This window comes from Furipterus horrens, unplaced genomic scaffold (genome assembly GCF_987537825.1).
Source record: "Furipterus horrens unplaced genomic scaffold, mFurHor1.1.pri manual_scaffold_2, whole genome shotgun sequence".
NCBI classification, from domain to species: Eukaryota; Metazoa; Chordata; class Mammalia; order Chiroptera; family Furipteridae; genus Furipterus; species Furipterus horrens.
Genome location: NW_028327172.1, coordinates 1,947,306 through 1,967,768, shown reverse-complemented (window position 1 = coordinate 1,967,768; position 20,463 = coordinate 1,947,306). Strand labels below are relative to the sequence as shown.

Genomic DNA, 20,463 nt, shown 5'->3' with positions numbered 1-20,463 from the left:
CAAGGGTCAGCTTTCTGGGGTCCCGCTTGCGTTCTGGAGACCTCAGTGACAGAGGGGAAATGCTGACAGTTTCTTGGGCTCAGAAAGAGAGAGGGGGCACCCCGTCCTCTGGCTAGGGTGGGCTGATGCGGGGCACACATCCCACACCCCGAAATGCAAGAACCCTTAGAAGCTGGTCCCCCTGGCCACCCCACTCACCCCTCCTGCACATTTTCCGGGGGAGAGTCCAGACCGACCTGCGGCCGCCTCCGAAGGGCCCTTCCCGGTGAGCGTGAGCCCCAGGGCCGCCAGGGAGAGGGCCCGAGGAGGCGGAGAGTCCGCGGGGACCCGGGTCCCCGGCGCCTGCTCCGGCGGCGCAGCGATCCCGCCCGGGGTTTCGCAGCCGCCGCGCCTCCGCCCTCCTCTGCGCTCGCTCCCTGCCTCCCTCCCTCCCTCCCTCCGCGAACGCGCCGGGTCGGTCTTCTGGCATTTCCTGCAGCTGCCGCGCCGCCAGCTGAGCCCCGCGTCCCCGCTCTCCGCACGGTAGGAGCGGCGCCGAGCGGCGGGAACGGGCGCCGCGGGGGCCGGGAGGGGCCCGGGGAGGGTCGGGGAGGGGTCCGGGGAGGGGTCCCGAGAGGCCGAGGCACAGAGGGCCCGGAGCGTCCAGCGGGCCGCCGGCGGCCAGCTTTGGGGGTCGGGGGAACCCCGCGTCGCAGCGCCTGGACCCTGGGGACTCCGGCGCAGCCCCGCGGACCCCCACAGTGGCCGGCGCTGCGGGGACCCGCCCTGACCCGTCGGGCGGGGAACCCAGAGTGGCGTGGGGCGGTTCCAGGCCCCGGAGGGCTGGGGCGCGGGTGGGGCCCGGGTGTGGGAGCGGAGTGCGCAGCGCGGCTCCCCACTTGGTGCGGCTGGAAGGAAGCGGGGCGGGAGGGAAGCGGCTGTGTCTGTCCGCCTGGAGGAGCCAGCTCTGTGCCCGCGGCTGCGCTGACCTGGGTCCGGAGGGGCGGGGATGATACATCTGGACCAGCTCCGGACCGTTCCCAGGGCGGCTCCGTCTGGGTCCACAGAGTGAGGGGCTGCCAGCTCACCCACCAGCCACAGGCTCCACCTCTAGGCCGCTGTCCCCCTAAAGATCTGGAACCTCAGGAACTGTTCCAGGGGCGTGAGTCTCCGGGGGGGTCCTGGGGGCTGGGGAGGAGGGATATGGTGCCACCAGCCTGGGCTGCCTGGGTAGTGCCCCCTCCTCTGGCCCTCAGCGGGCTGTCTGCTGTCAGCCGCGGAGTTAGATTTGAGTAGCTCCTGGGGGTATGGACAGGTCCTCCCGGGAAGTCGGGGTTGTCTGCCCCTCAGCCACCCTTGGGCTGGACCAGGCCGGAGGCGCGGCGGGAGTCCCGCTCCCCTGCCTCCAGGAGGAATAATGTACACGTGTGTCTGTCTGTCCGCCGTCTGCCTGAGCCCCTTCAAGGTGCCTTTTACAGATGGAGCTCTGTGACCATCCCCCAGGGCACAGCCACCAGGCCGGGGGCAGGCACCGGGCGTCACAGGCAGGAGTGTGGGCGCAGCCTTCGGGATGGTTGTGTACACCCATGGAACTGTGTACATGGCCTGGATCCAAGTCCCAGACGGCAGGAGCCCCAACCTCCCAGTAGCTGGCTGACGGGGCTGTCACTATTTTACCTGCTTCCTTGCTGTGGGGGCCTGACCGCTCCTGGAACTCGACCGACTTTGCAGGTGGCAGACAGCGCAGGGTCATCTGCGCGCCCCCGCCCCCCACCTTCAGGCTTCAAGCCCCGGAGTTGCGGATCCCATTGTCTGCCTGCATGCACGTGGGGCAGGGCCAGGGTGCCAGGAGGCGGGCGCTGGGTGTCTGGTCTGCCTTGCCAGGCGTGTGTAGAAAAGGTGACAAAGCAGATGGCCCCTGCTGGGGACTCACCCTGGGGACTCCGCTGTGCAGGCATTGAGCCCTGGGCAGATGTCAAGGGGGGCCCTCCTTCCTGGGACAGGCCCGCTGGCCTCCGGGCCCCAGATAGGGCCTCCCTCAGAGCCCTGGGCCGGCTCCCTGCAGAGTGGGCTCGCAGGCCCTGCCTGGGCATGGCATTCGCTCTGCTGAACGCGGCCAGAGCGCTCTCCCTCCTGAAATCTCGCTCCCTGGAAGCGCTCCGAGCAGTGATAGTGATCTGACATGCTGCGCTGGGGAGGGAACAAAAACCCCACGACGAGACAGCGGTGTGAAGGCCGTCATGCATCATGCGTCCCCGGCAGCTGTGTCGGGGACTTGTGCTTTGCGCTGATTTCGTGTTACGCCGGTGCTGGTGCACACACACGCAGACACACACACACAGTGTACAGGTGGAGGAGAGGCCCCCACGGGGACAGGAGCTTGCCCCGCCCCGTCTCACTCGCTGTCCCAGGGACAGGTGTCCGGCCACAGCTGAGGAGCAGTGCAGACCCCACTCAGGGGTGTACAGGTGCAGCCTGGCGGCGAGACCCGGGACTGGGGCTGCAGAGAACGGAGGCCTTGGGGTGCCCGGTGCGACCAGCAGGACCCCAGCCGTTCTGACGTGAAGGCAGCTCTCAGGCCCGGCTCCCGGCGCGGGGCCCACTGTGGCCTGGCTGCCACTGCCCGGCTGTCTGCAGGGTTGCAGGGAGCCCGTGGGCACCGCCGCGTGCCGGGGGCCAGACGTGGGTGGTGCAGGACAGGCTGCGACCTCCCGAAGGCCACCGGTGTGCTGCCTGGGAGACATGTGTGCCACTCACGGCCATCACAGAGGACTGCTCCGGTGCAGAGCGCCCGTGACCTGCCCAGCTGCTGCGGGTGGGCCCTCGGAGGGTGTGCCCCGGCCTCGCCGCCGCCAGTGCCTTCCTCGCGCCGGCTGCTCCCCGGGAGCGGTGTGAGCAGCCAGCGGTCCTTCCCCAGGGGTGGGGTGCGGTCGGGCACAAAGCACCCGGACTTTGGATTGTGGTGTTCTCGAAACATCACAGTTGTTCCGAGCTGCGGCCCCCAGCGTGCCCGGTGCTGGTGTCCGTGCGGGGGGCGGGGGCAGCTGTGTGCTCGGGGCCTGCCTGATGGAAAGCCAGTCACAGCAGTGACTCCCCCTGGCTTAGAGCTCTTTGTCTGGCCAAGCGGCTGGGGACAAGCCACCCAAGGTAAGGAACGTTGAAGGACTCAGGTGTGGGGCAGCCTCGAAGGGCTTCTGGGACCCCCAAGGAGCGGACCTCTGTAACTGGGATCACAGATCTGAGAGATGCCTGGCATGGGGGGAGAGAGGCTTGGGACTATTCGGCCATCAGAGAATTGCCGAGGTTAGGTGGGTCATCCAGCTGGCAGGGGACCATCCCCATCACTCAGGGCAGGCGCCTGGTCAGCCAGCTCTAAGGGCGGTGGTGACCCCAGGGCCTGTCCCGAATCTCAGAGCCAGCTCATCCAGGCCTCCCAAGCCTGCTCACACCCACTGCTGTCCCCCGCCCACGGCTCGAGGAGTCTGCAGGGTCACCCTGGCCACCCACAGGCTCCCCGTTCAGGCCCCACTTGTCCTGCTCCACTGGCTGCCACGGGATCTTTAAATATATAAATCCTCATCACGTGATTTACCCGCTCAGAGTCCCTCATGGTTCCCACTGGGCTCAGAGTAATTCCAGACCCTGCTCCTGCCCCAGGCCCTGGGCACGGCCCCTGCTGCCTCTGTGAGCTCTCTTACCTCCTCGCTCACTTATGGGCGCCCAGCCCCAGACCCTGCTTCTCCGACCCCAGGGCCTTTGCACTGGTTGCACCCTCTGCCCAGGGTGCTGATTCAGATCTTAACTCAGATGTCCCTTATCCGGGAGACCTTCTGTCCCCGACTACAGCGTCCATCCTGAGGTGGCTGTGTTTTGTGTTCTGGTTGCATCGATCCGTATTTAAGTGATCTCCGTTGGTGTGTGTAACTGAGTGACTGATGTGGAGTTAGGGCGGGACCAGAGCCAGGCCCCCCACAACGCTGTCAGCTCATGGGGTCATTGTCCACATGCTGCTTGAATGTCTGCCCGGGGCCCTCCTCCCGGCGCCTGGCGTGCAGTAGGCGCTCCGTGTTCATGGGAAGCCGCATACCTGTCTTTCCTCAGGGAAGCTGGTGGCTGTCTCTCCCACCCCCATCCCACCCCTCACTGGCTCCCATCCTCCTGTCCCCTGGGTGGGGACCCAGCCTGCCTCCCCTGACCCCCGCATCCTGTCCTTCCTGAATTGGAAGTACAGAGTGCAGCGTGGCTAACCTGGGACAAGGGCCTGCATTTTTCACTTGGCACATGGAGGTGGACTAACCTGCCTGGGCCCCTCTGACCCTGGGGGGCAAAGGGCTCAAGGGGAAGTCGAGGTGCCACAGCAGAACCCCATTCATACAGGCTTCACATGGGGACAGCCCAGCCCACAGGCCGCGGGCCAGGCTGCCCTTGTGACCGGCCAGGGGGTCACTTCCCCTTGTCCAAGGCAGGGGGAGTTTGGACCCTGGGTGACAAGAAAGTCCCCAGGAAGGCAGAGGGAGGTGATGCCTGGCAAGGTGAGGTGGGCCGGGCCCAGAGCCAGGAGGGCGTGAGGCCTCCTGGGCCGACACCTCTGTCCCTCCCCTCGGCCAGCGGGGTCAGCAACCAGGAGCTGAAGCCCAGCCACTGCCCAGGAAGGCCCATCCTGGCATTGGTGTGTCCGCCTGCAGAGGGGCATGCGGCTCAGGGCCGGCTGTGCAGCGGGGAGGGGCGGGATGGGGCACGGGGTTGCCAGGCTGCGCTGCAGCAGCAGGATCTCCTGCGCCCGCCTATTGGGGTGAATACGTCAGAGGGGCCGTTAAAGGGCCCGTGGCTTGCGTCCCCTTCTCTGCGTCTCAGCTGCTGGCAGCAGGCGCAGCAGTAGCAGCAGGGATTTGCATGCCCGTCTATTGGGGTGAATGCGGGGGAGAGGACCTTCAAGGGCCCGGGGCTCCGCAGGAGGCTCCCCTCACTGTGGGGGAGAACCCCTGCCCCAGGAGGCCAGTGCGCGTCTGGGCAGCAGGGACAGAGGCTGAGTCCCCACCCACCCACCCCCAGCCAGGAGTCACGCACACCCTGGGATGCAGGCCAGAGAGGGGCTGAGGTCCGCAGGCTCGAGGTCTTGGGCCATCACCAGGGAAACCGGGGGACATTCCCGGGGCACTTACTGCTGTGTCTGGGGTTGGCTGGGCAGGGAAGTGAGTAAGCAAGCGTTTGGGTCTCATTGGACTTGGCGGGGTGTGTGTCACGTTCTCCCATTTGCCACCAGTTCTCAGCCACTCCTGGGGTGACACCCAGGGGCCCAGGGGCCCTTACTAGCCTGGATCCCCTATGGGCATAGGGTTGTGGGGTCCTCACCCAACCCTGGGAGACAGGGCTAGGCTCCCCGCTGGACACTAAAGGCCAGCGTGGCCACCGTGGTGCAGGGCCCTGAGAACGTGGCCCAGGAGGCCGCGGCTGGAGCTCCTGCCCACTCAGGGGCCTATTTCCACGCCTCTGCCACGGTCCCGAGGTGTCTAGGTTGGCACTCGGCCGTCCCCAGGAGGAACAAGACAGGCTCTCCTGCATCGACCCGCTCCTGCAGAAGACCCGCAGGTCCCTGCCTCTGGGCCGGGCCGGGCTGGGCAGTGAGGCGGCTTGGAGGCCTTCAGCCCGGGCGCTGGGCCCAGCGGGTCCTTTACCTTCTGACTCGCTGCGTCCCGGCCTGTGAGCCCCGCACAGCCGTCCCGTGGGAGGTCACGGGCTGGTCTCTCACGTGCGCATGGGGTGAGCGTGCTGGTGACACCGACATAGCTCCTGGCGCACAGTAGGGCCTCAGGGATGCTGGGGAGCATCAGACAGAGCCCCGATACAGTGAGGGCCCCTCACCCCCACCCCGGGCCAGGGCTCTGCAGAGGGCTCGGGTGCCCAGCACCCAAAGATTCACATCAGGTTTTATACGGAAAACAGTTTCTACTAATTTTAAAAAGTTTGGAAGTGACTGGACATCTGTGTCTCCTTCCTCCCTCATCTCTCAGGCTCCCACTGAGACCAGCCTCACTCGCTTGCCTGGTCACCCCCCACCCCCCCCGCAGGTGCGGCTTTCCCTCACCCCACCTTCCTGGGGTCCAGGGCAGGACAGGGGAGGGCATTGCAGGCCCCAAAGCAGGCCGCCCGCTGCGCCAGCCTGGGGGAAGCCCTTGGTGCTGTGGGACCACGTGCCACCTCATGGCACCCTCGGCCCCGTGGTCCCCGAGCGGAGGGGGAGAGCAGCCCACCTGGAAGGGGGCCTCACCGGCCGGGCCCAGCCACACCGGGGCCTCCACTGCGGTGCCCACGCAGACCTGTGCCCGGGCCTGAGGCCGGCGGCCGCTCCCTCCCCGCCGCCAGCTTTCTCTCCAACGCCGCGCTGCCAGGCAGGGCCGCCCAGCAACACAGCCAGTGCCCAGCTGCTGGTGGGCCTCAGGCCCACGTCCTCCTCCCCCGCTCCGCTCCTCGGCTCTGCTCTCCCAGCTGGGGGTGTCACCCTGCTGTGGCCCTCAGGGTGAGCGGGGCGGGAGCCACCCAGTCTGCCTTAGCACGGGCTGTCCCGGTGCCTGGAAGGCCCTTGCTCTGGGGCGGTCCAGCGCGCAGACTGAGCACCCCACCAAGGACAGCACTCAGCGCCCCGACAGCGACCGCCCGCAGCGGTGTGCGGGGAACACCAGGCGCCCGGGGAGCTGGGTCCCTGGCTGGGCACCTTCTCTGCACAGCCTGTGTCTCCAGGGTGAGTTCCGGGCGCTCTCTGCCCGTCCCTTGTTCTTATGGGCGGGGCCTCCTTGGCTGACCCTCCTCCTTCCTCCTTGCGGGGGACAGTGAGCCCCTGAGGCTGTTGGGTTGGATTGCTCTGTTGCCGCTGGCTGGCGGGGTGTCGGCAGCACTCCTGGCTTCTGCGGGGGCTCCGTGCTGTTGTGACCGTCTGACCACATGCACACAACGCGGTGGCGGTCAGACCGCGGGCTCAGCAGTCTGCAGACCAGATGGGACACCCCCGGCTCAGACACCTCACTAGCCCAGGGCCCCGGGGCGAGTCCCTTAAGCTCCCGGCCTCAGTTTTCTCACCGGTCCCGGGGCCCCGGGCCCCCCCATAGAGCCGGCCCAGGGCGAGTGCTGGGTCCTGCCGGCCTGCCGTCCCTGAGGCTCCGCCAGGAAGGGGCCGTCTCTGTATCACTAACGAGAAGCTTTATTAATGCTTAACGACTGTGGGAGATTTAACGGCGGGAACCACACGCAGGAATGGAGCCGACCCCACTTTCTCAGGCCCTGAGGTCTGGCTGGGCCGGCCCGGCGCCGCCCCCTCGCCCGCCTTCCCCCGGGCGCTCCCGGCCAGCGATCCCAGGCGTGTTCCTGTGGTTTTACTATATATGGACGGAGCCACAAACAAACCCAGGCTCCCTGGCTTCGCTGCGGACGTGACGTGACTGCCGATGGGCCTTCCTGGGCCTTCGCAGGCCTCGTAATTTCGGCGTTGCAGAGACGTCCGAAACCCCTGGCGACTTCTGAGCCGTGCGGTTCCGAGGGCCTGCTCCTCACCCACGTCCCTTGTTTTATATAAATCAGTCACTGTGTACGCCCGTTCCCCTGCAGGGACACTCGGGCGGTCCCATGTCATCCCTGGAGTGCGTCTGTGTTTGGGAGCTCCTCTGGGGCGTCGGCCGGAGTGGGGTGTTGGCGTTCCAGCAACGCGGCCCACGGCTGCTGTTGACGCCCGGCGCACGTTGGGGATGCGGGGGTGTCGGCCTGTCCCCGAGCCGACAGGGAGGAAGGGGACACAGTGAACCCAGAGCTGTATGCGCAGGGGTTTCTTCCCAGGACCCAGCCCCGGGCGGGCGCGCAGCACTGAGTCTCCTGGCAGGGCGGGGGCCTGGGCTCCCGGTGCTGTCTGGGGGCCACGCGGGCTTTCGCTTGCGCAGCAAGTGCCTTGACTTTCCTGGCCTCGGAGGCCCGCCTGCACGTCTGCCCTCGAGAAAGATCACAGGCTCCCCTGCCCCTGGAGGGAGAGACTTCCCAGGGCTGCAGGCGGAACGCGGCTCCGCGGGCAGGCTTGCCGGGCCCCCGGGGGTCGCTCACGGACGAGCACGTTCTGTTAGGTGACTGTAGTCGGTAACACGGGATCGTGTGACTGAAACATACTAAGGGAACAGGACAATGAGAAAAACAGGTGGCTGGGAGGCAGGGGGCCTGTCATTACCTAGACGGGAGCCTCCTTCCCCGGGGGCCGCATACCCAGTCCTCACCTCGCGCACACCGTCGCTGCCTTACGGGTTCCTCGTCGGTACACCTCTGTCAGGCTGGCGGGGGACCGGCCGCCCCGGAGGCGGTGGGGGTCCCGGGGGCGCTCCGTGGGCAGGTCCTGGGTCGGCCGAAACGTTCGTTCGGTTTTTTCCCTACGATGGCTCTAGGGGCGCTTAGTCGTCTTTAAATTCATTCTAAACAACTTCATTAGACTGTTGTGATGGCTGTCCTCTCGGCGTGCGTTTAAAAACAACTTATCAGCATTGGCGAATGTTCGTCTAGCCGTTTGAGTGTTGAAGACGGAAGAAAATGCACCACGTGTTTGGTGTCTTGTGCTTTGTCATTTCAAGAAATGCAAGAACGCAGCTGAGAGGCAGAAGGGGTCTGTGCTGCGTGCGGAGGAGGCGCTGGGACCGACCGAGCGTGTCAGAAGCCGTTTGCGATGTTTCACGCGGGGCCCCCTCGCTAGGCAGCGCCCCTGGTCGGGCAGACCTGCCGAGGTTGAGAGCCATCAAATTAATTGAGAACAATCAATGTTCTGCCCCTCGGGAGAGAGCCGACGTACTCAAAATATCCAAATCAATAGTTAGTGGTGAAAATGAAAAAAATGTGTGTTTGATTTGACGCAACAAACCACACGGACTTTTTGGTGGACTCAGTAGTCAGAGCGCAGAGGCCCCGGGTTGAAAACACGCACCGCCACCGCCAGACAGGCCGTGGGGCCCGTAGTGGCCAGGTCCCGGACCGCGGCGTTTCCACGCGGCCGATGGGTGGAAGCCAGTGTTGGAGGAAGACGCTGCCTGCTGGTCTGGGCTTCTGGGAGTGGACCACCCCGGGAGCCCACGGCCACCCAGCTAGGAAGGGGCCCAGGCAGGACATGAGCCCCCTTGCTGGCTCTCGGTCCTGGCAGAGGGACCTCGGGTGCTCAGTGCCTCCCCTCCTATCTCAGGGAGGCTGGCTTGCGTGGGTGCATCTGTCAACTGCTGTGACAGAGCCCCACAGACGGCAGCTTAAGCCACAGACACTCACGGTCCCCGTCCTGGGGGCCGGAGGCTGAGACCCAGGTGTCCCAGGACGGGTCCCTCCTGTGGCCTCTCTTTTGGATGTATAGACGGCCGTCTCCTCCCTGAGTCCCCATGCAGTCGTCCCTCTGTGGGCGTCTGGGTCCTGATCTCTTCTGACAAGGACCCACCGAGGCGCACTGGCTCAGCCTGCGGTTCCTGCGCCGGGACCCGGGATGGAGCCGAGCAGCCCAGACCCTGCGTGGCTCCCACACATGGCGCCGCAGCCGGGGCCCCAGGGTCTGAGCCCCTCCCCCGTGGGCAGGAAGTCCGTCCCAGAAAGCCGTCCTTCTGCCGCCAGTCCCTGCTGTTCACGGGCCCCGGCGCCTCGAGGCTGTTCGGCCCCAGCATCCCAGGCCCCGGCCCGCTTGCCCGTCACCACTGCACCCTGGCCCAGGTTAGCAAACGACCCCTCTGCGGTGGCTGCTTGGGGACCTCCAGGCCGTGGACGGGGGGCTGCGGCCAGGGGGCCCCCATCTGCACATGCTCCCAGCCCTCCCTGTGCCAGAAGCTATGTGCTGACCCTCCCTGCACCCCAACCCTGCTCTGCAATGGCGGGGGTCTGCCCCAGGGGTCCCCTGCCCCTCCCTACTGGCAGGCCTGAGGGGGCCCACTGTGGGCTGTCCATGGCTGGGCAGGCTGGGGCCCATGAGAGGCGTGTCCTGTGTCCTGTCCTGGGAGGAGGGGGCGGCGGTGGCGGCGGCAGAGGCGGCGGCAGAGCCCTTTCAGCCATGCTGGTGGCCCTGTGAGAAGAGGGGGACCCCGGGGTACCAGGCAGGCAGGCTGCTGTTACATGTGGGTGCGAACACGGAGCCTCTACTACCCCAAGTGCTCCTGAGAACCCCAAATGCAGCAAGAAGAGGGGAAAGATTTCGCCCATGCAAAGTGGACATCTGTCCCTCACTCTCGGTGCAGCCACGAGGGCCCCTCAGGGGCACCCCCATTTGGGCCACCGCAGCCCTGCGGGTCTCTGCCAGCTCTGCGCGCCGCGCTGCCGTCCGCCAGTGCTGAGACCTCGGTTTCCGGGATGATGGGACAGAGGCGCACAGGCAAACGACTGTCCTCCTGCCCAGTTCATTATTTTTAAACTGTGTCTACTTTCCAGTTTATTTTTAAATCTCGAAAGCACAAGGAACACGCTGTTTACCTCAGGCGTGCCTGTCTCCCAGACGCGGCCATTCGTCACCCCCCGGCCGATCCCAGAGCCTCAGGCCACTGCCCCGGCCCCCGTCAGCCTGCCGGGACAGGAGCAACCCCATGGGGCGCATGGCCCTGGGGGACACTCCTCTTCAGCCACAGGGGTCTGTCCCCACCAAGCACCAGACCCCTGAGAACTTGACTGTGTCCAGTAGAAATCTTCCTAAAATGCAGGACACGCAGGCTGCCTGCCAACCTTCAAGTATCAGTGATAAATAATTTAACCTTTTTCCGGGTGGCTTGGGTCATTACGATGAATTTTCATAATGATTAACATTTCAGTAAGGGCTTTTAAAATGACTTATTCCCTTGCATCCTTAAAGCAGCCTTTTGCAGGCCCTGGCCCGGTGGCCGAGTGGGTTAGAGTGTCGTCCCGATACCCCAAAGTGGCAGGTTCCATCCCCGGTCGGGGCACAAACAAGCACCCCCCAATACAGGCATCAGTAAGTGGCACAGCAAATCGCGTGCGCTCTCTCTGAAATCAATCAATAAATTGTAACAGCAGCCTCCTGCAGTGAGCTCTGTCATCAGCCCCGTTACAGACGGGGACCCTGAGGCTCAGAGAGGTGACGAAGCCTGCCCAAGGCCACCCACCCGCACTTGGCAGGGCCCACCGCGCCCGCCCACGCCTGCGGCCGACACCCTGGTGCCTGGAGGGACGCTGCCCTCTGCAGGGCCGTTTGGCCCTGCACTGAGACCACTTTCCTTAAAACTTCTTGCTGGATGGCTTGCCAGGCACTTCCCTTCCTGAAAAGCGTGTTTCTTTGTCTGGTCCACTCTCGTCCAGGAAACCAGGTGAAGGAGCCGGTTAGAAATGTGTGCAGACCAGGAGAGAGCCAGTGCTGCGGGGTCCGGGGCGGGGGAGCTCTGTCAGGGGGCCGCGGCAGACGCCGGCGGAGGGGTCGCGGCATGCCTGGCTTGACCGCGTAGAAGGTCTGTCCTTCCTGTGTTCCTGGCTCTGTCCCGTGTCCTTACGGACATCCTCACGGGCAGAGCGTCGCCCGCCCAGAGGCCAGCTCAGCCCGAAGCCCCTCCCGGGATAAACGGCCAGGGAAAGGAGGGGAAGGAGCGGCCTGCAGAGTAAGGGACTTGAAGGCACAGTGTCCAGTGGGCAGGACCCAGGCAGACGTGGGCAGCCCCCTCGCTTCCAGGGTCGGGGGGTCCAGGACCTCCTGCCCTGGCGAGCGGGAGTCCGGGCACCAGGCGCTAACCCGGCCACGCGGCCCCAGTGGAGTCAGCTCGCTCTCTGGCCTCAGTCTCTGCGTCTGTAAAATGGAGAGAAGGCAGGAAACAGAGCACCTGAACCCTGGGGGTCTCTTTTGCTTCCAAGATTTCGGATCCTCCCAGCCCCTGGACGGGGGGAGGGGCAGATGGGGGGGGGGAGGGTGTTGCGTGCCTGCCACCACCTGCTGGCAAGTTCCGAGTCCGGCCGGGGAGGATGTGTGCAGGGCAGCATGCGGACAGTGCTGGGGGGCTGCTGCTGCGTGAGAACTGGGGCCCCTGCAGTTCATATGAGAACCATCACTGATGTCAGGGAGGCCAGGACCCCTCTGGGTCCCTCCATGCGCTCAAGTTGTGATGAGACCCCCAAAACCTGCTTCCTGAAGGCCTTGGGGAGCTTGGCACCCCAGAAGCCCCACTGCGAGGACAACGAGGGGCCTGTGCTGGGGAGGGAGGGTGTCTAGGGTCCAGTCCCCCCCATGCAGCCGCCTCACTGATGGTCTATGGGACTTTCACCCCAGGGGGCACGAGGGCAGGAGCCTCAGTGGGAAAGCTGGACAAGAAGGTGTCTGAGGGACGTTAGCACCCCAGAAGGGTGCCCGGTATGTCAAGGGCCCCAGGACAGAAGCCAGCCCCGCCCATGGCATGAGGCCCCCTAGGACCCCGAATCCACAGTCTTGTTTCAGAGGCAGGCAAGAGGCCCCGGCTGGTCTAGGAGCAGGGCAGGGTCCGCGACCTCGCGGCTGGGCTCCGACACCCCATTTCCCCACAGCCCTGCACTCCTGACCCGTTGCGGTTGGCACCCAGGCAGCAAACTCTCCTTCCTCTGGGGACAGCAGCTGGGTATGGGTGGGACGCGGGGGCCCGCCCTGCAGCAGGCGCCACACCCGGCACCGGGAGGGAGTGGTTGGCCGCAGAGGAAGGGCTAGCGGGCGGTGCCGGGCCTGCTGACCGTGGCCCCGAGCTCGCCGTTGGCCCAGTGTGGGTCAGGAGGCCAGGCGGGCAGGCGACAGCGGCCTGCCCTACCACAGACACGTGACCCGGCTGAGTCAGCCAGGGAACCTCAAGGTGTGGCCACCACTGTCCCCTGTGCAGGGCAAGCCACTTCCTGCTTAGCGACTGCATTGTAGTGCCTGGGAAACATCTCTGGGCAGGCCCAGTGCCCGCCCACCCCGCACTGCCAGGAGCCTGGCCCTCGCCTTTCTTTCTGCCCCTGCCCTGGGCCATCTCCTCAGGGCAGAGGTCACTGGGGGCTTGGAGCTGCGCCACCGCCCAGGGACCTGGCCATGGCCTGAGCCACGAGACCTCAGGCTGGTTTTTTCCTCTCTTGGGGCCTAGATGTCTGAATCCGTAAAATGGGGTGACAAGCTCCGCCCTCCCCCGCCCCCTCCCCCCCCTTCTGGTGTCACAGCATCGCGTCAGGTGGGGACGTACTTACTAAAGGGCCTGGGGCACTTTGAGGTCCATCAGCACTGGAGACTGAACAAGCCCCACCCCTGTCCCAAGGCCTGGACAGCAGTCGGGACACCCCAGGCTGCTCCCCACACCCACATGCTGCTCCCACGGGGGCTGCCACGCCACCCCATTGGAGCCCCGCCGGGTCACAGGAACAGCAGCCGGGCAGATTCTGGGCCCTCGTGCTGGGGTCTGCTCCCGGGGGAATGGGGGGTCCTCCATGGGGTGGCCCTGGAGACCTGGGCGGTTTTCTCTGTCCTCATGGTCACTAGCTTAGGGCCTGAGCAAGTGTCTGGAACACAAAAGAGACCCCCACGTTCAGGTGCTCCGTGTGGTACTGACGTGGGGGCCGCTGTCCTCCCCGGGGACTCACTGACCGCTCCGCGGAGCGTGCAGACGGAGAACCACGCAGGTGGGCACCGGAGCACACCCTTGATTCCAGAGTGTTTTCCTCCAAATCCTCTTTGCAGCCACCTGATCCAGGCAGACACGTGCGTGTGGATGCGTGGGCAGTGCTGGTGGAGTGCATGTGCCGGCTTCTACAGGTAGCTTGTCGTGATGGGGGCCTGAGCCACATGCCACTGCCCGGGAACATGTGGTCCCCTTCCCTGCAGCCCAGCTGGGCCCTCCTGTCACACCGGGCGCTGCTGAGAAAGCCAACCAGGCACCAGTGGGCACTGGCGGGGGCTCACACTTTGTCGCCTGTCTCAGCCTCAGCAGGGCCCCCCAACCCAAACTCTGGCACCCCCTCAGAGCAAACCCCTGCTTACAAAGAGGGACTCAGAGACCAGCGTGGCTACCTGAGGCCACATGGCCATTCGGGGCAGGGCTGGCCGCTTTCCCCCAGACCTCCGTGGGATGGCACTGACGGGAACGGGTGTGGTCAGAATTGCCCCCCACCCCGCCCTGCAGGGGAGCTGCGATCCCTTCGGAACCTCGGCCCTCCCCGTGGAGAGCTGAGGCCTGGTGACTTCCGGCCCCACATTGCCATCTGCCTGAGCAGCCCCGACCTAAGGCCCAATGACCTTTCTTTACAAGGACCCCATTATTCTGGCCTGAAGGTGGCGTTAGGGTGGGTGGGGTGTCAGCCTGGAAGGCAGCTTCCGGCGGGGGAGCGGCAGCAGGGGCCCAGGAACGGGGCTGGGCTGGGCTTCCTGTCTGCTCTCCAGGCCTTGTTCTTAGCCGCTCGGCCTTGGCCCTGGGTCAGAGAGCTTGTCACATGCCAGGGGCCCAAACAAGTACTCGAACTCAGGCTCTGGGCGGGGGCGGAGCCTGACCTGCACCCTGTGCTCGGAGCCGTCGCCACGTGGGCCCACCGCCCACTGACGTCGGGGTGCGCAGCTCCCAGGGTGAGAGGGGCCAAGCGGGGGTCAGAGCTGACTCCCTCCCGTGCTCTCCCCCTGTCCCCCCTCGGCATCCAGGTGGCCCAGGAACCTCAGTCCGGGTGGCTGCTGGCCCAGCCAGGGGTGCGTGGCCTCGTCCCTCCTTCTGCCCTGCCCTCAAGGACGGGCTCCCGCGGGGCTACGACTGGCAGCTTCCCGGGTCCTCCCAGCGCCGAGCCTCCCTGGGGCTGCAGACCCTCAGAGCCCCCGCCTCCTGCCGGTGCCTAGAGGCCAGGGCACATTCGTCAGCCGCACCGGGCACCTGGTGTGGGGGTAGCGGGTGGCCAGACAGGACCCTCGCGGGGGGGTGGTCAGCCCCCGACCCGACCCTGGTCACCTCTCTGAGGATCCGCCCAGACCCGCAGACGAGGAGGAAGGAAGCCAGGACCTTGGCTCTGACGCCCGGGGCTGCTCACACCTGCTGCACGCCCCTGCTGCCTGTGCTGGGGACATGCAGAGGACGGACGGACGGACGAACCCGGCTCACTTTCCTAGAGCCTGCCTGCTGGGGGGAGGGGCTGACGCAGAAGGAGTGAGTGTAAGCGGGACCGCGCAGGGCCGCCCCGTGCCGTGGGGAGCTCACACTGTGTGAGAGGTGAGGGGCGGCCAGCCCCTGGCAGTGACATTTAAGCTCAGCGTGGAATCGTGGGAATTTAAGTCCAGCCCCTGGAGCTGTGGGCAGGGACATTCAGGGGCCGGGGGTTCCTGAGCAGCGGCCCCTCGTGGTGGGGGGGAGCTTGGCAGAGAGGGTGAGTGAGTAGGTGGGAGGTGGGAGGAGCCCCGAAAACCGCGGGACACTGGGCAGCGAGGAGCCGCTGGGGAAAGGTGACCTGCGTTTACCTCGGCAACGACCAGAAGGCTTCACACCGTGACCTTGCCCGATGGGCGTAGGTGGCCCCCAACAGCAGCCAGGCGTGGACACTGGGGACCAGGGACGTGTGTCTTCAGAAGAGCCGTGCAGGCCCTGAAGCCACAGAATGAGAAGTGCCGCCCTCCCAGTCTGAGCCGATGGCTGGCAGGGGCCCTGGTCTGGGGGTGACAGGATCCAGAGGGGACACTCGCCGCACGCACCTGTATCACCTTCGAATTGGGGGTGTCTGTTCCATACCATCGGTTCAGGCCTAGAACGTCACCTCTGTGTGTCTGATGAGCGAACAGGAAGGAGCCAGGGAGGGAAGAGGTAAATCAGGCTGCCGGGGGCGGGGGCTTCCCAGGGAGAGTCCTGGAAGGAGCGCGTGGCTGCAGATGGCAGATGCGGGGGCCTAGGCAGGTGGGGGGTGGGCAGATGTTGGATAAATGGACGGACGGATGGACGGAGGGGCAGATGGGGGGGTGGGCTGCAGGGTGGGCAGGTGGGAGGCGGGTGGTGAACGGATGGGAGAGGGTGGATGGGTGGGTGGGTGGTGGTTATACAGTCAGTCCAGCGCGGCTCAGGCACGGGCGGTGCCATCAGCTCTGTGGCCTGGGGCCGCCTCTCGGCTCCCCCACCTGTAAAATGGCGAAGGTAACACGCTCAGCCAGGTGGCAGGACAGGGATTGAGAAGAGGGGGTGGGGCAGGCCCAGCCCCACGGCCGCCTCAGAGCCCCGCCCCCAGCCCACAGGCCCCGGCTCAGAGGAGGTTGGGGGCCGAGAAAGGCGCCCGGTGCCACCCTGCCCGCCCCTGAAGCCCACCGCGGTTCGCCCGCCCACCGGGTCACAGCGGGAAGGGCCCTGCGTCGGTGCCCCGCCCAGGAAGGCCCCGGGCCCTGGGAGAAAGTGAGACCATCGTCCTGGGCTTGGCAGGAGGCCACTGGCCCCCCAGGGAGGCGCAGGTGGCAGGCAGCACCCCCGGGGCTGAGGAGAGGGTGTCAGTGCGCCTTTCTGGAGCACGCGCTCGGGAGTGGACAGACCACAGGTTTCTAGGGGCCTGGGTGCCCGCTCCTCAGACACCCGCACGCCATGACCCCAGGGCAAGGCCGGCCTTCTGCGCCCGAAGCCGCGATTTCCCCCTGTGTACGAGGGGCTGATGTCGAAGGGCACCCCCAGCCCCGCAGGTCGGGGGCCTGGCACTGTTACAGGGCCGTCAGGGGGCCGGGGGACAGAAGGGCCTGCTCTTTCCTCGGTGGGCCCCGGGAGCCGTGCGGGAGGCCTGGCAGGAGGACTCGGTGGCGGCTGCTCGGTCCATGGGCCCGAAAGGGGCGCGGTGTCCGCAGGGCGGGAGGCAGAAGGAAGTGGGCTCACCTGGGGGAGAGCGCACCTGCCGAGGCACGGCGGGTGGATACGGGCGGGCGGGGGACCAGGCTGCGGGAGTGGGCGGGCGGGCGGGGAGGGTCTCGGGTGGTCAGCGCATGCCGGCCACCCCCTAGCTGTCTGCGTCTCAGGCTCGCCTGCCTGAGCCCCCTCTCTCTGGGCTGCCTCCCCACGTGTGTTGGTGGCTGTCTCCCAGGTCTGGAGCTCCGTCACCAGGGAAGGACGTCTGGTGGCTCAGTTTGGGTCCATGGCCAGCTCAGGGCCACTGGGCTGGGGCCAGGGTCCTGCAGTCCCATGGCGGCTGGGGCTGGGGTGGACGGTTCTCCAGGAAAGACGGCTGCCACACCTGTGACAGGCTGTGCTGGGACGCAGCTGTCACGGCCCCTCCGTGCTGGCCCTGGCAGGTCCGAGCCGGGCTGTGTGGCCTCCCGGGCCTGTGGCCCCTGCTGAGCGGCAGGTCTCTCTGAGACGTCCCGACTGGGGACCTGCTGGGTGTAGGACAGGGCGGCCCCTGCCCCGCAGCCTGACTTGCCAGGGTGGGTGGAGGTGGCCCCCGCTCAGGACCCCCAGCGCTGGCCCCGGTCTCGCGGTGAGGGTGACCCCTGCTCTCCTTCCTCCCTTGCAGAAGCCCCCCAGCGCGCACGCCATGAAGGAGGAGGCCTTTCTGCGCCGCCGCTCCTCACTGTGCCCGCCTTCCTCTGCCCCCCAGAAAGCCGACCCCCGGAGACTCGCCCGGAACCTGCTCCTCGGCGGGGAGAATGAGCTGTGCCCTCTCAGCCCAGGTCAGTGCCTCCCGGCTCTGCGTCACCCCAGCAGGTCCCGTCCCCTCCGTGCCATCTGGGTCAGTGCAGGCCGCAGCCTCGCTCCCCCCCACCTGCTCCCTGTGCTGGGGGCTGAGCGCCCTGACCCGCGGGGCCTTGGAGGCCGAGCAGGCGGCTGCCCAGTCCGGGCTCTGGGGGAGCTCGTCATGCCCGGAGAGGCAGTGTCTGCAGTGGCCCCACACACGGGCTGCAGGGACAGGCAGTCTGAGCCCCCCCAGCTCTCCTGGCTGAGGGGGCGACGCTGGCCAGCGGCAGGACCTCTCTGGCCTCAGTGTGTCGTCCGTAAGTGGAGGTACTATCGGTACCTGCTCGTAGCCTCAAAGGGGCCCCGGGCTCCGGGAGGGGACAGGCAGGCAGGGCGTTCTCACGCAGCTTCCGTGGAAAGCACGGAGCACGCAGGACACGGGTCGCTCATCCTACTGATGCTCCCCCGGCCCCGGGCCCACTGCCACCCTCAGCTTATTCCCTGAAGCCCCGCCCGGCAGAGCAGAGCAGGGACCCTGTGCCGGAGAGCCCAGCCCTTCCTTCCCGGTGCCCCCACGGGGGTGGGCGGTGGGGCCGCGCTCCCCCCCCCCAGTGCCCGCTCCAGTGCCCAGCCCAGCCTCGTCCAGCCTGCCCACTGCTCCCTGCCCTCCCCGCTTTGTGGGGGAGGAGGGAGGAGCCCCTCCCTGGCCACAGTAGCTGCCCGGCCTCTGGGGAGACTTGGAGTATCAGGACTTGAAGGGCTTCTGGGGCCCGTCCTATCCAGAGCCTCGTCAAGCACATGGGGAGACTGAGGCCACGGGTGCAGGGAGCCCGGGGAAGTGAACCCACCGTTCGTCCTCTGCCGCCATGCCCTCATAGGAGGGAAGGGAGAGGGGCGGGTCCCCAGGCTTGGGGGGACCGGCACCCCTGTCCCTCAGGTGCTCTGGGGGCCCCCAGCCCCTCCCTGCCTAGCAGGCAGGGGAGGCTGAGGCCACAGGCAGGAAAGGGCCACCTGGAGGCGGAGGGAGCCCCTGCCTCGCCCAGCGGGGGCTTTGGGTCAAGGGTGTGGGAACTGATGCTGTTCCCAGGCCCTTCCTCCCTGGTGAACCTGGGACCTGCAGGACACGGTCACTTGCTTGGGTCCCCGGCTGGCTGCCTTTCCCCTGGTCCGCAGCCCCCCGCCCCTCCCACGGCCTGCCTGGCTGCTTCCCTGGCTCCGGTCCCCACTGCCCCGCCGGGATGGCTCCACCCCCGGGGTTCCCACCTGCACTTCTCAGTGCGGGCACTTCCTCCTGCCCGTAAACCCTTGCTCTAGGAACCCGCTTTGGGACAAACGGGGCGGGGGAAGGGCAGCTGGCAAGTCAGGTTCCTGCCCTCCGTCCTCGGGCCAGCTGTGAGGGACAGAGGGACGCTGTCCCCGCATCCCCACCACAGTGCAGGCGATGGGATTCGGAAGGGGATTTGGGGCGTGGGAGGAGGCCGGCACAGTCCGGTGTGGGGTCCTGAACCCACACGTGCCTCCAAGCCTGGACGCTGCCTCTGTCATCTGGGCACACCCACACAGGGCACGCAGCACCGTGCCCGAGGCCCCCCGCTCCTCCCCGCAGGTGGCAGAGGCCGGACCAGAGCTCCCGGGTCCCTCCCAGCAGTGACACTGCTCCCAGCAGTGACAGGGACAGGCTAGCTGGTGTTGATTAGATCTCTGGGCAGTGTCCTACAGCCACCACCACCTCCCACTGGCTTCCTGCCCCTCCCAGGACGCCCGCCACTCGAGGGTGGCCAGCGGAGAAGCCAGGCACCCGCCACGCACCTCACCCCGAGTTCTCTTGCAGGGAAGGACATGGAGCCCAATGGCCCATTGCTGCCAAGGGAGGAAGGGCCGCCGACGCCTGGCTCCGCCACCAAGTTGCCACCGGTAAGAGCCTGGTCACTGGAGGGTCCGGGGCAGAGAGCCCGCCTCGGGGACCGTGGGACGTGGCCTGAGCAGGGGCACCGGGGAGCCTGTCATTCCCAGCCCACTGCGTGGGATCTGCTCGGAATCCCAGACTGACCCCAGGGCAGGCTGCTGCCAGCGGGGTCAGGCCACCAGCACCCTCAGCTTGGTGGCTTTGTGGCGGCCACCCCCTGGTGTAACGCAGGGTGGGACAGTGTGGGTGGCTGGATTTGGGGCAGAAAATCATGGTAAAAGGAGCCCCTTTGTCTGTCGGGGCGAAGCCCACGGAGACAGGAGCCTTCCCCCGACGGCCCGTGGGCTGTGCTGCCCCCTGGCCAGGTCCACCCTCTGCCGGGGACGCTGGTTCCGTAAGTGTGTGCACACACACGCTAACACACACACAGCCACACACTCACCCAGACACTCACACACACACTCAAATACAACTCACTAATTCACACTCATGCTCACACACTCAAATGCACACTCATTCACACACACACTCACTCAATACACACTCAAACAGCCACACAATCGCTCACACTCAGGTGCACATTCTCCCACTCACACTCATTCACTCACACCCACAGACACTCAAATACACACTAACACGTGCTCAGATACACTCACTCAAACGCACACTCACACTCATTCACACACTTGCACGCTCAGACACGTGCTTGCGCTCGCTGAAGTGCACGCTCACACGCAGACACGCAGACGCTCACACCCACACTCTCGCACTAACACGCGCGCACAGGCCAGGCCCCCTCGGCCCCGCCCCGCCGTGTCTGCGGGCAAACCTGCAGTCGGGAGGGTGAGACCCCAGGCGCCCCCGTAGGCCGCAGGCCCACCCCCCCCCCCCAGGGTCTAGGCCACGAGCTGTCCTCACCCCCGGCCGGGCTTGGTGGCTCTGGGCTCTGGTGACAGGGCTGGGGCAGCACAGAGAGAGGCCAGGCTCCCCCCTCCCCGG

The 20,463-nt window shown here is 66.5% G+C and overlaps 1 protein-coding gene across 1 annotated transcript in view; it reads left to right on the top strand.

Moving 5' to 3' along the window:
• Positions 1-433: 433 nt before the first annotated feature.
• The window catches only part of OSBPL5 (oxysterol binding protein like 5), a 41,906-nt gene continuing 21,876 nt past the window's right edge, over positions 434-20,463 (top strand). Inside the window, exons 1-3 of the mRNA XM_090292950.1 lie at positions 434-522; positions 17,398-17,554; positions 19,390-19,472. Coding sequence (XP_090149076.1) covers positions 17,419-17,554; positions 19,390-19,472 — 219 coding nt within the window. The 5' untranslated portion in view covers positions 434-522; positions 17,398-17,418. The remainder of the gene's footprint in view (positions 523-17,397; positions 17,555-19,389; positions 19,473-20,463) is intronic.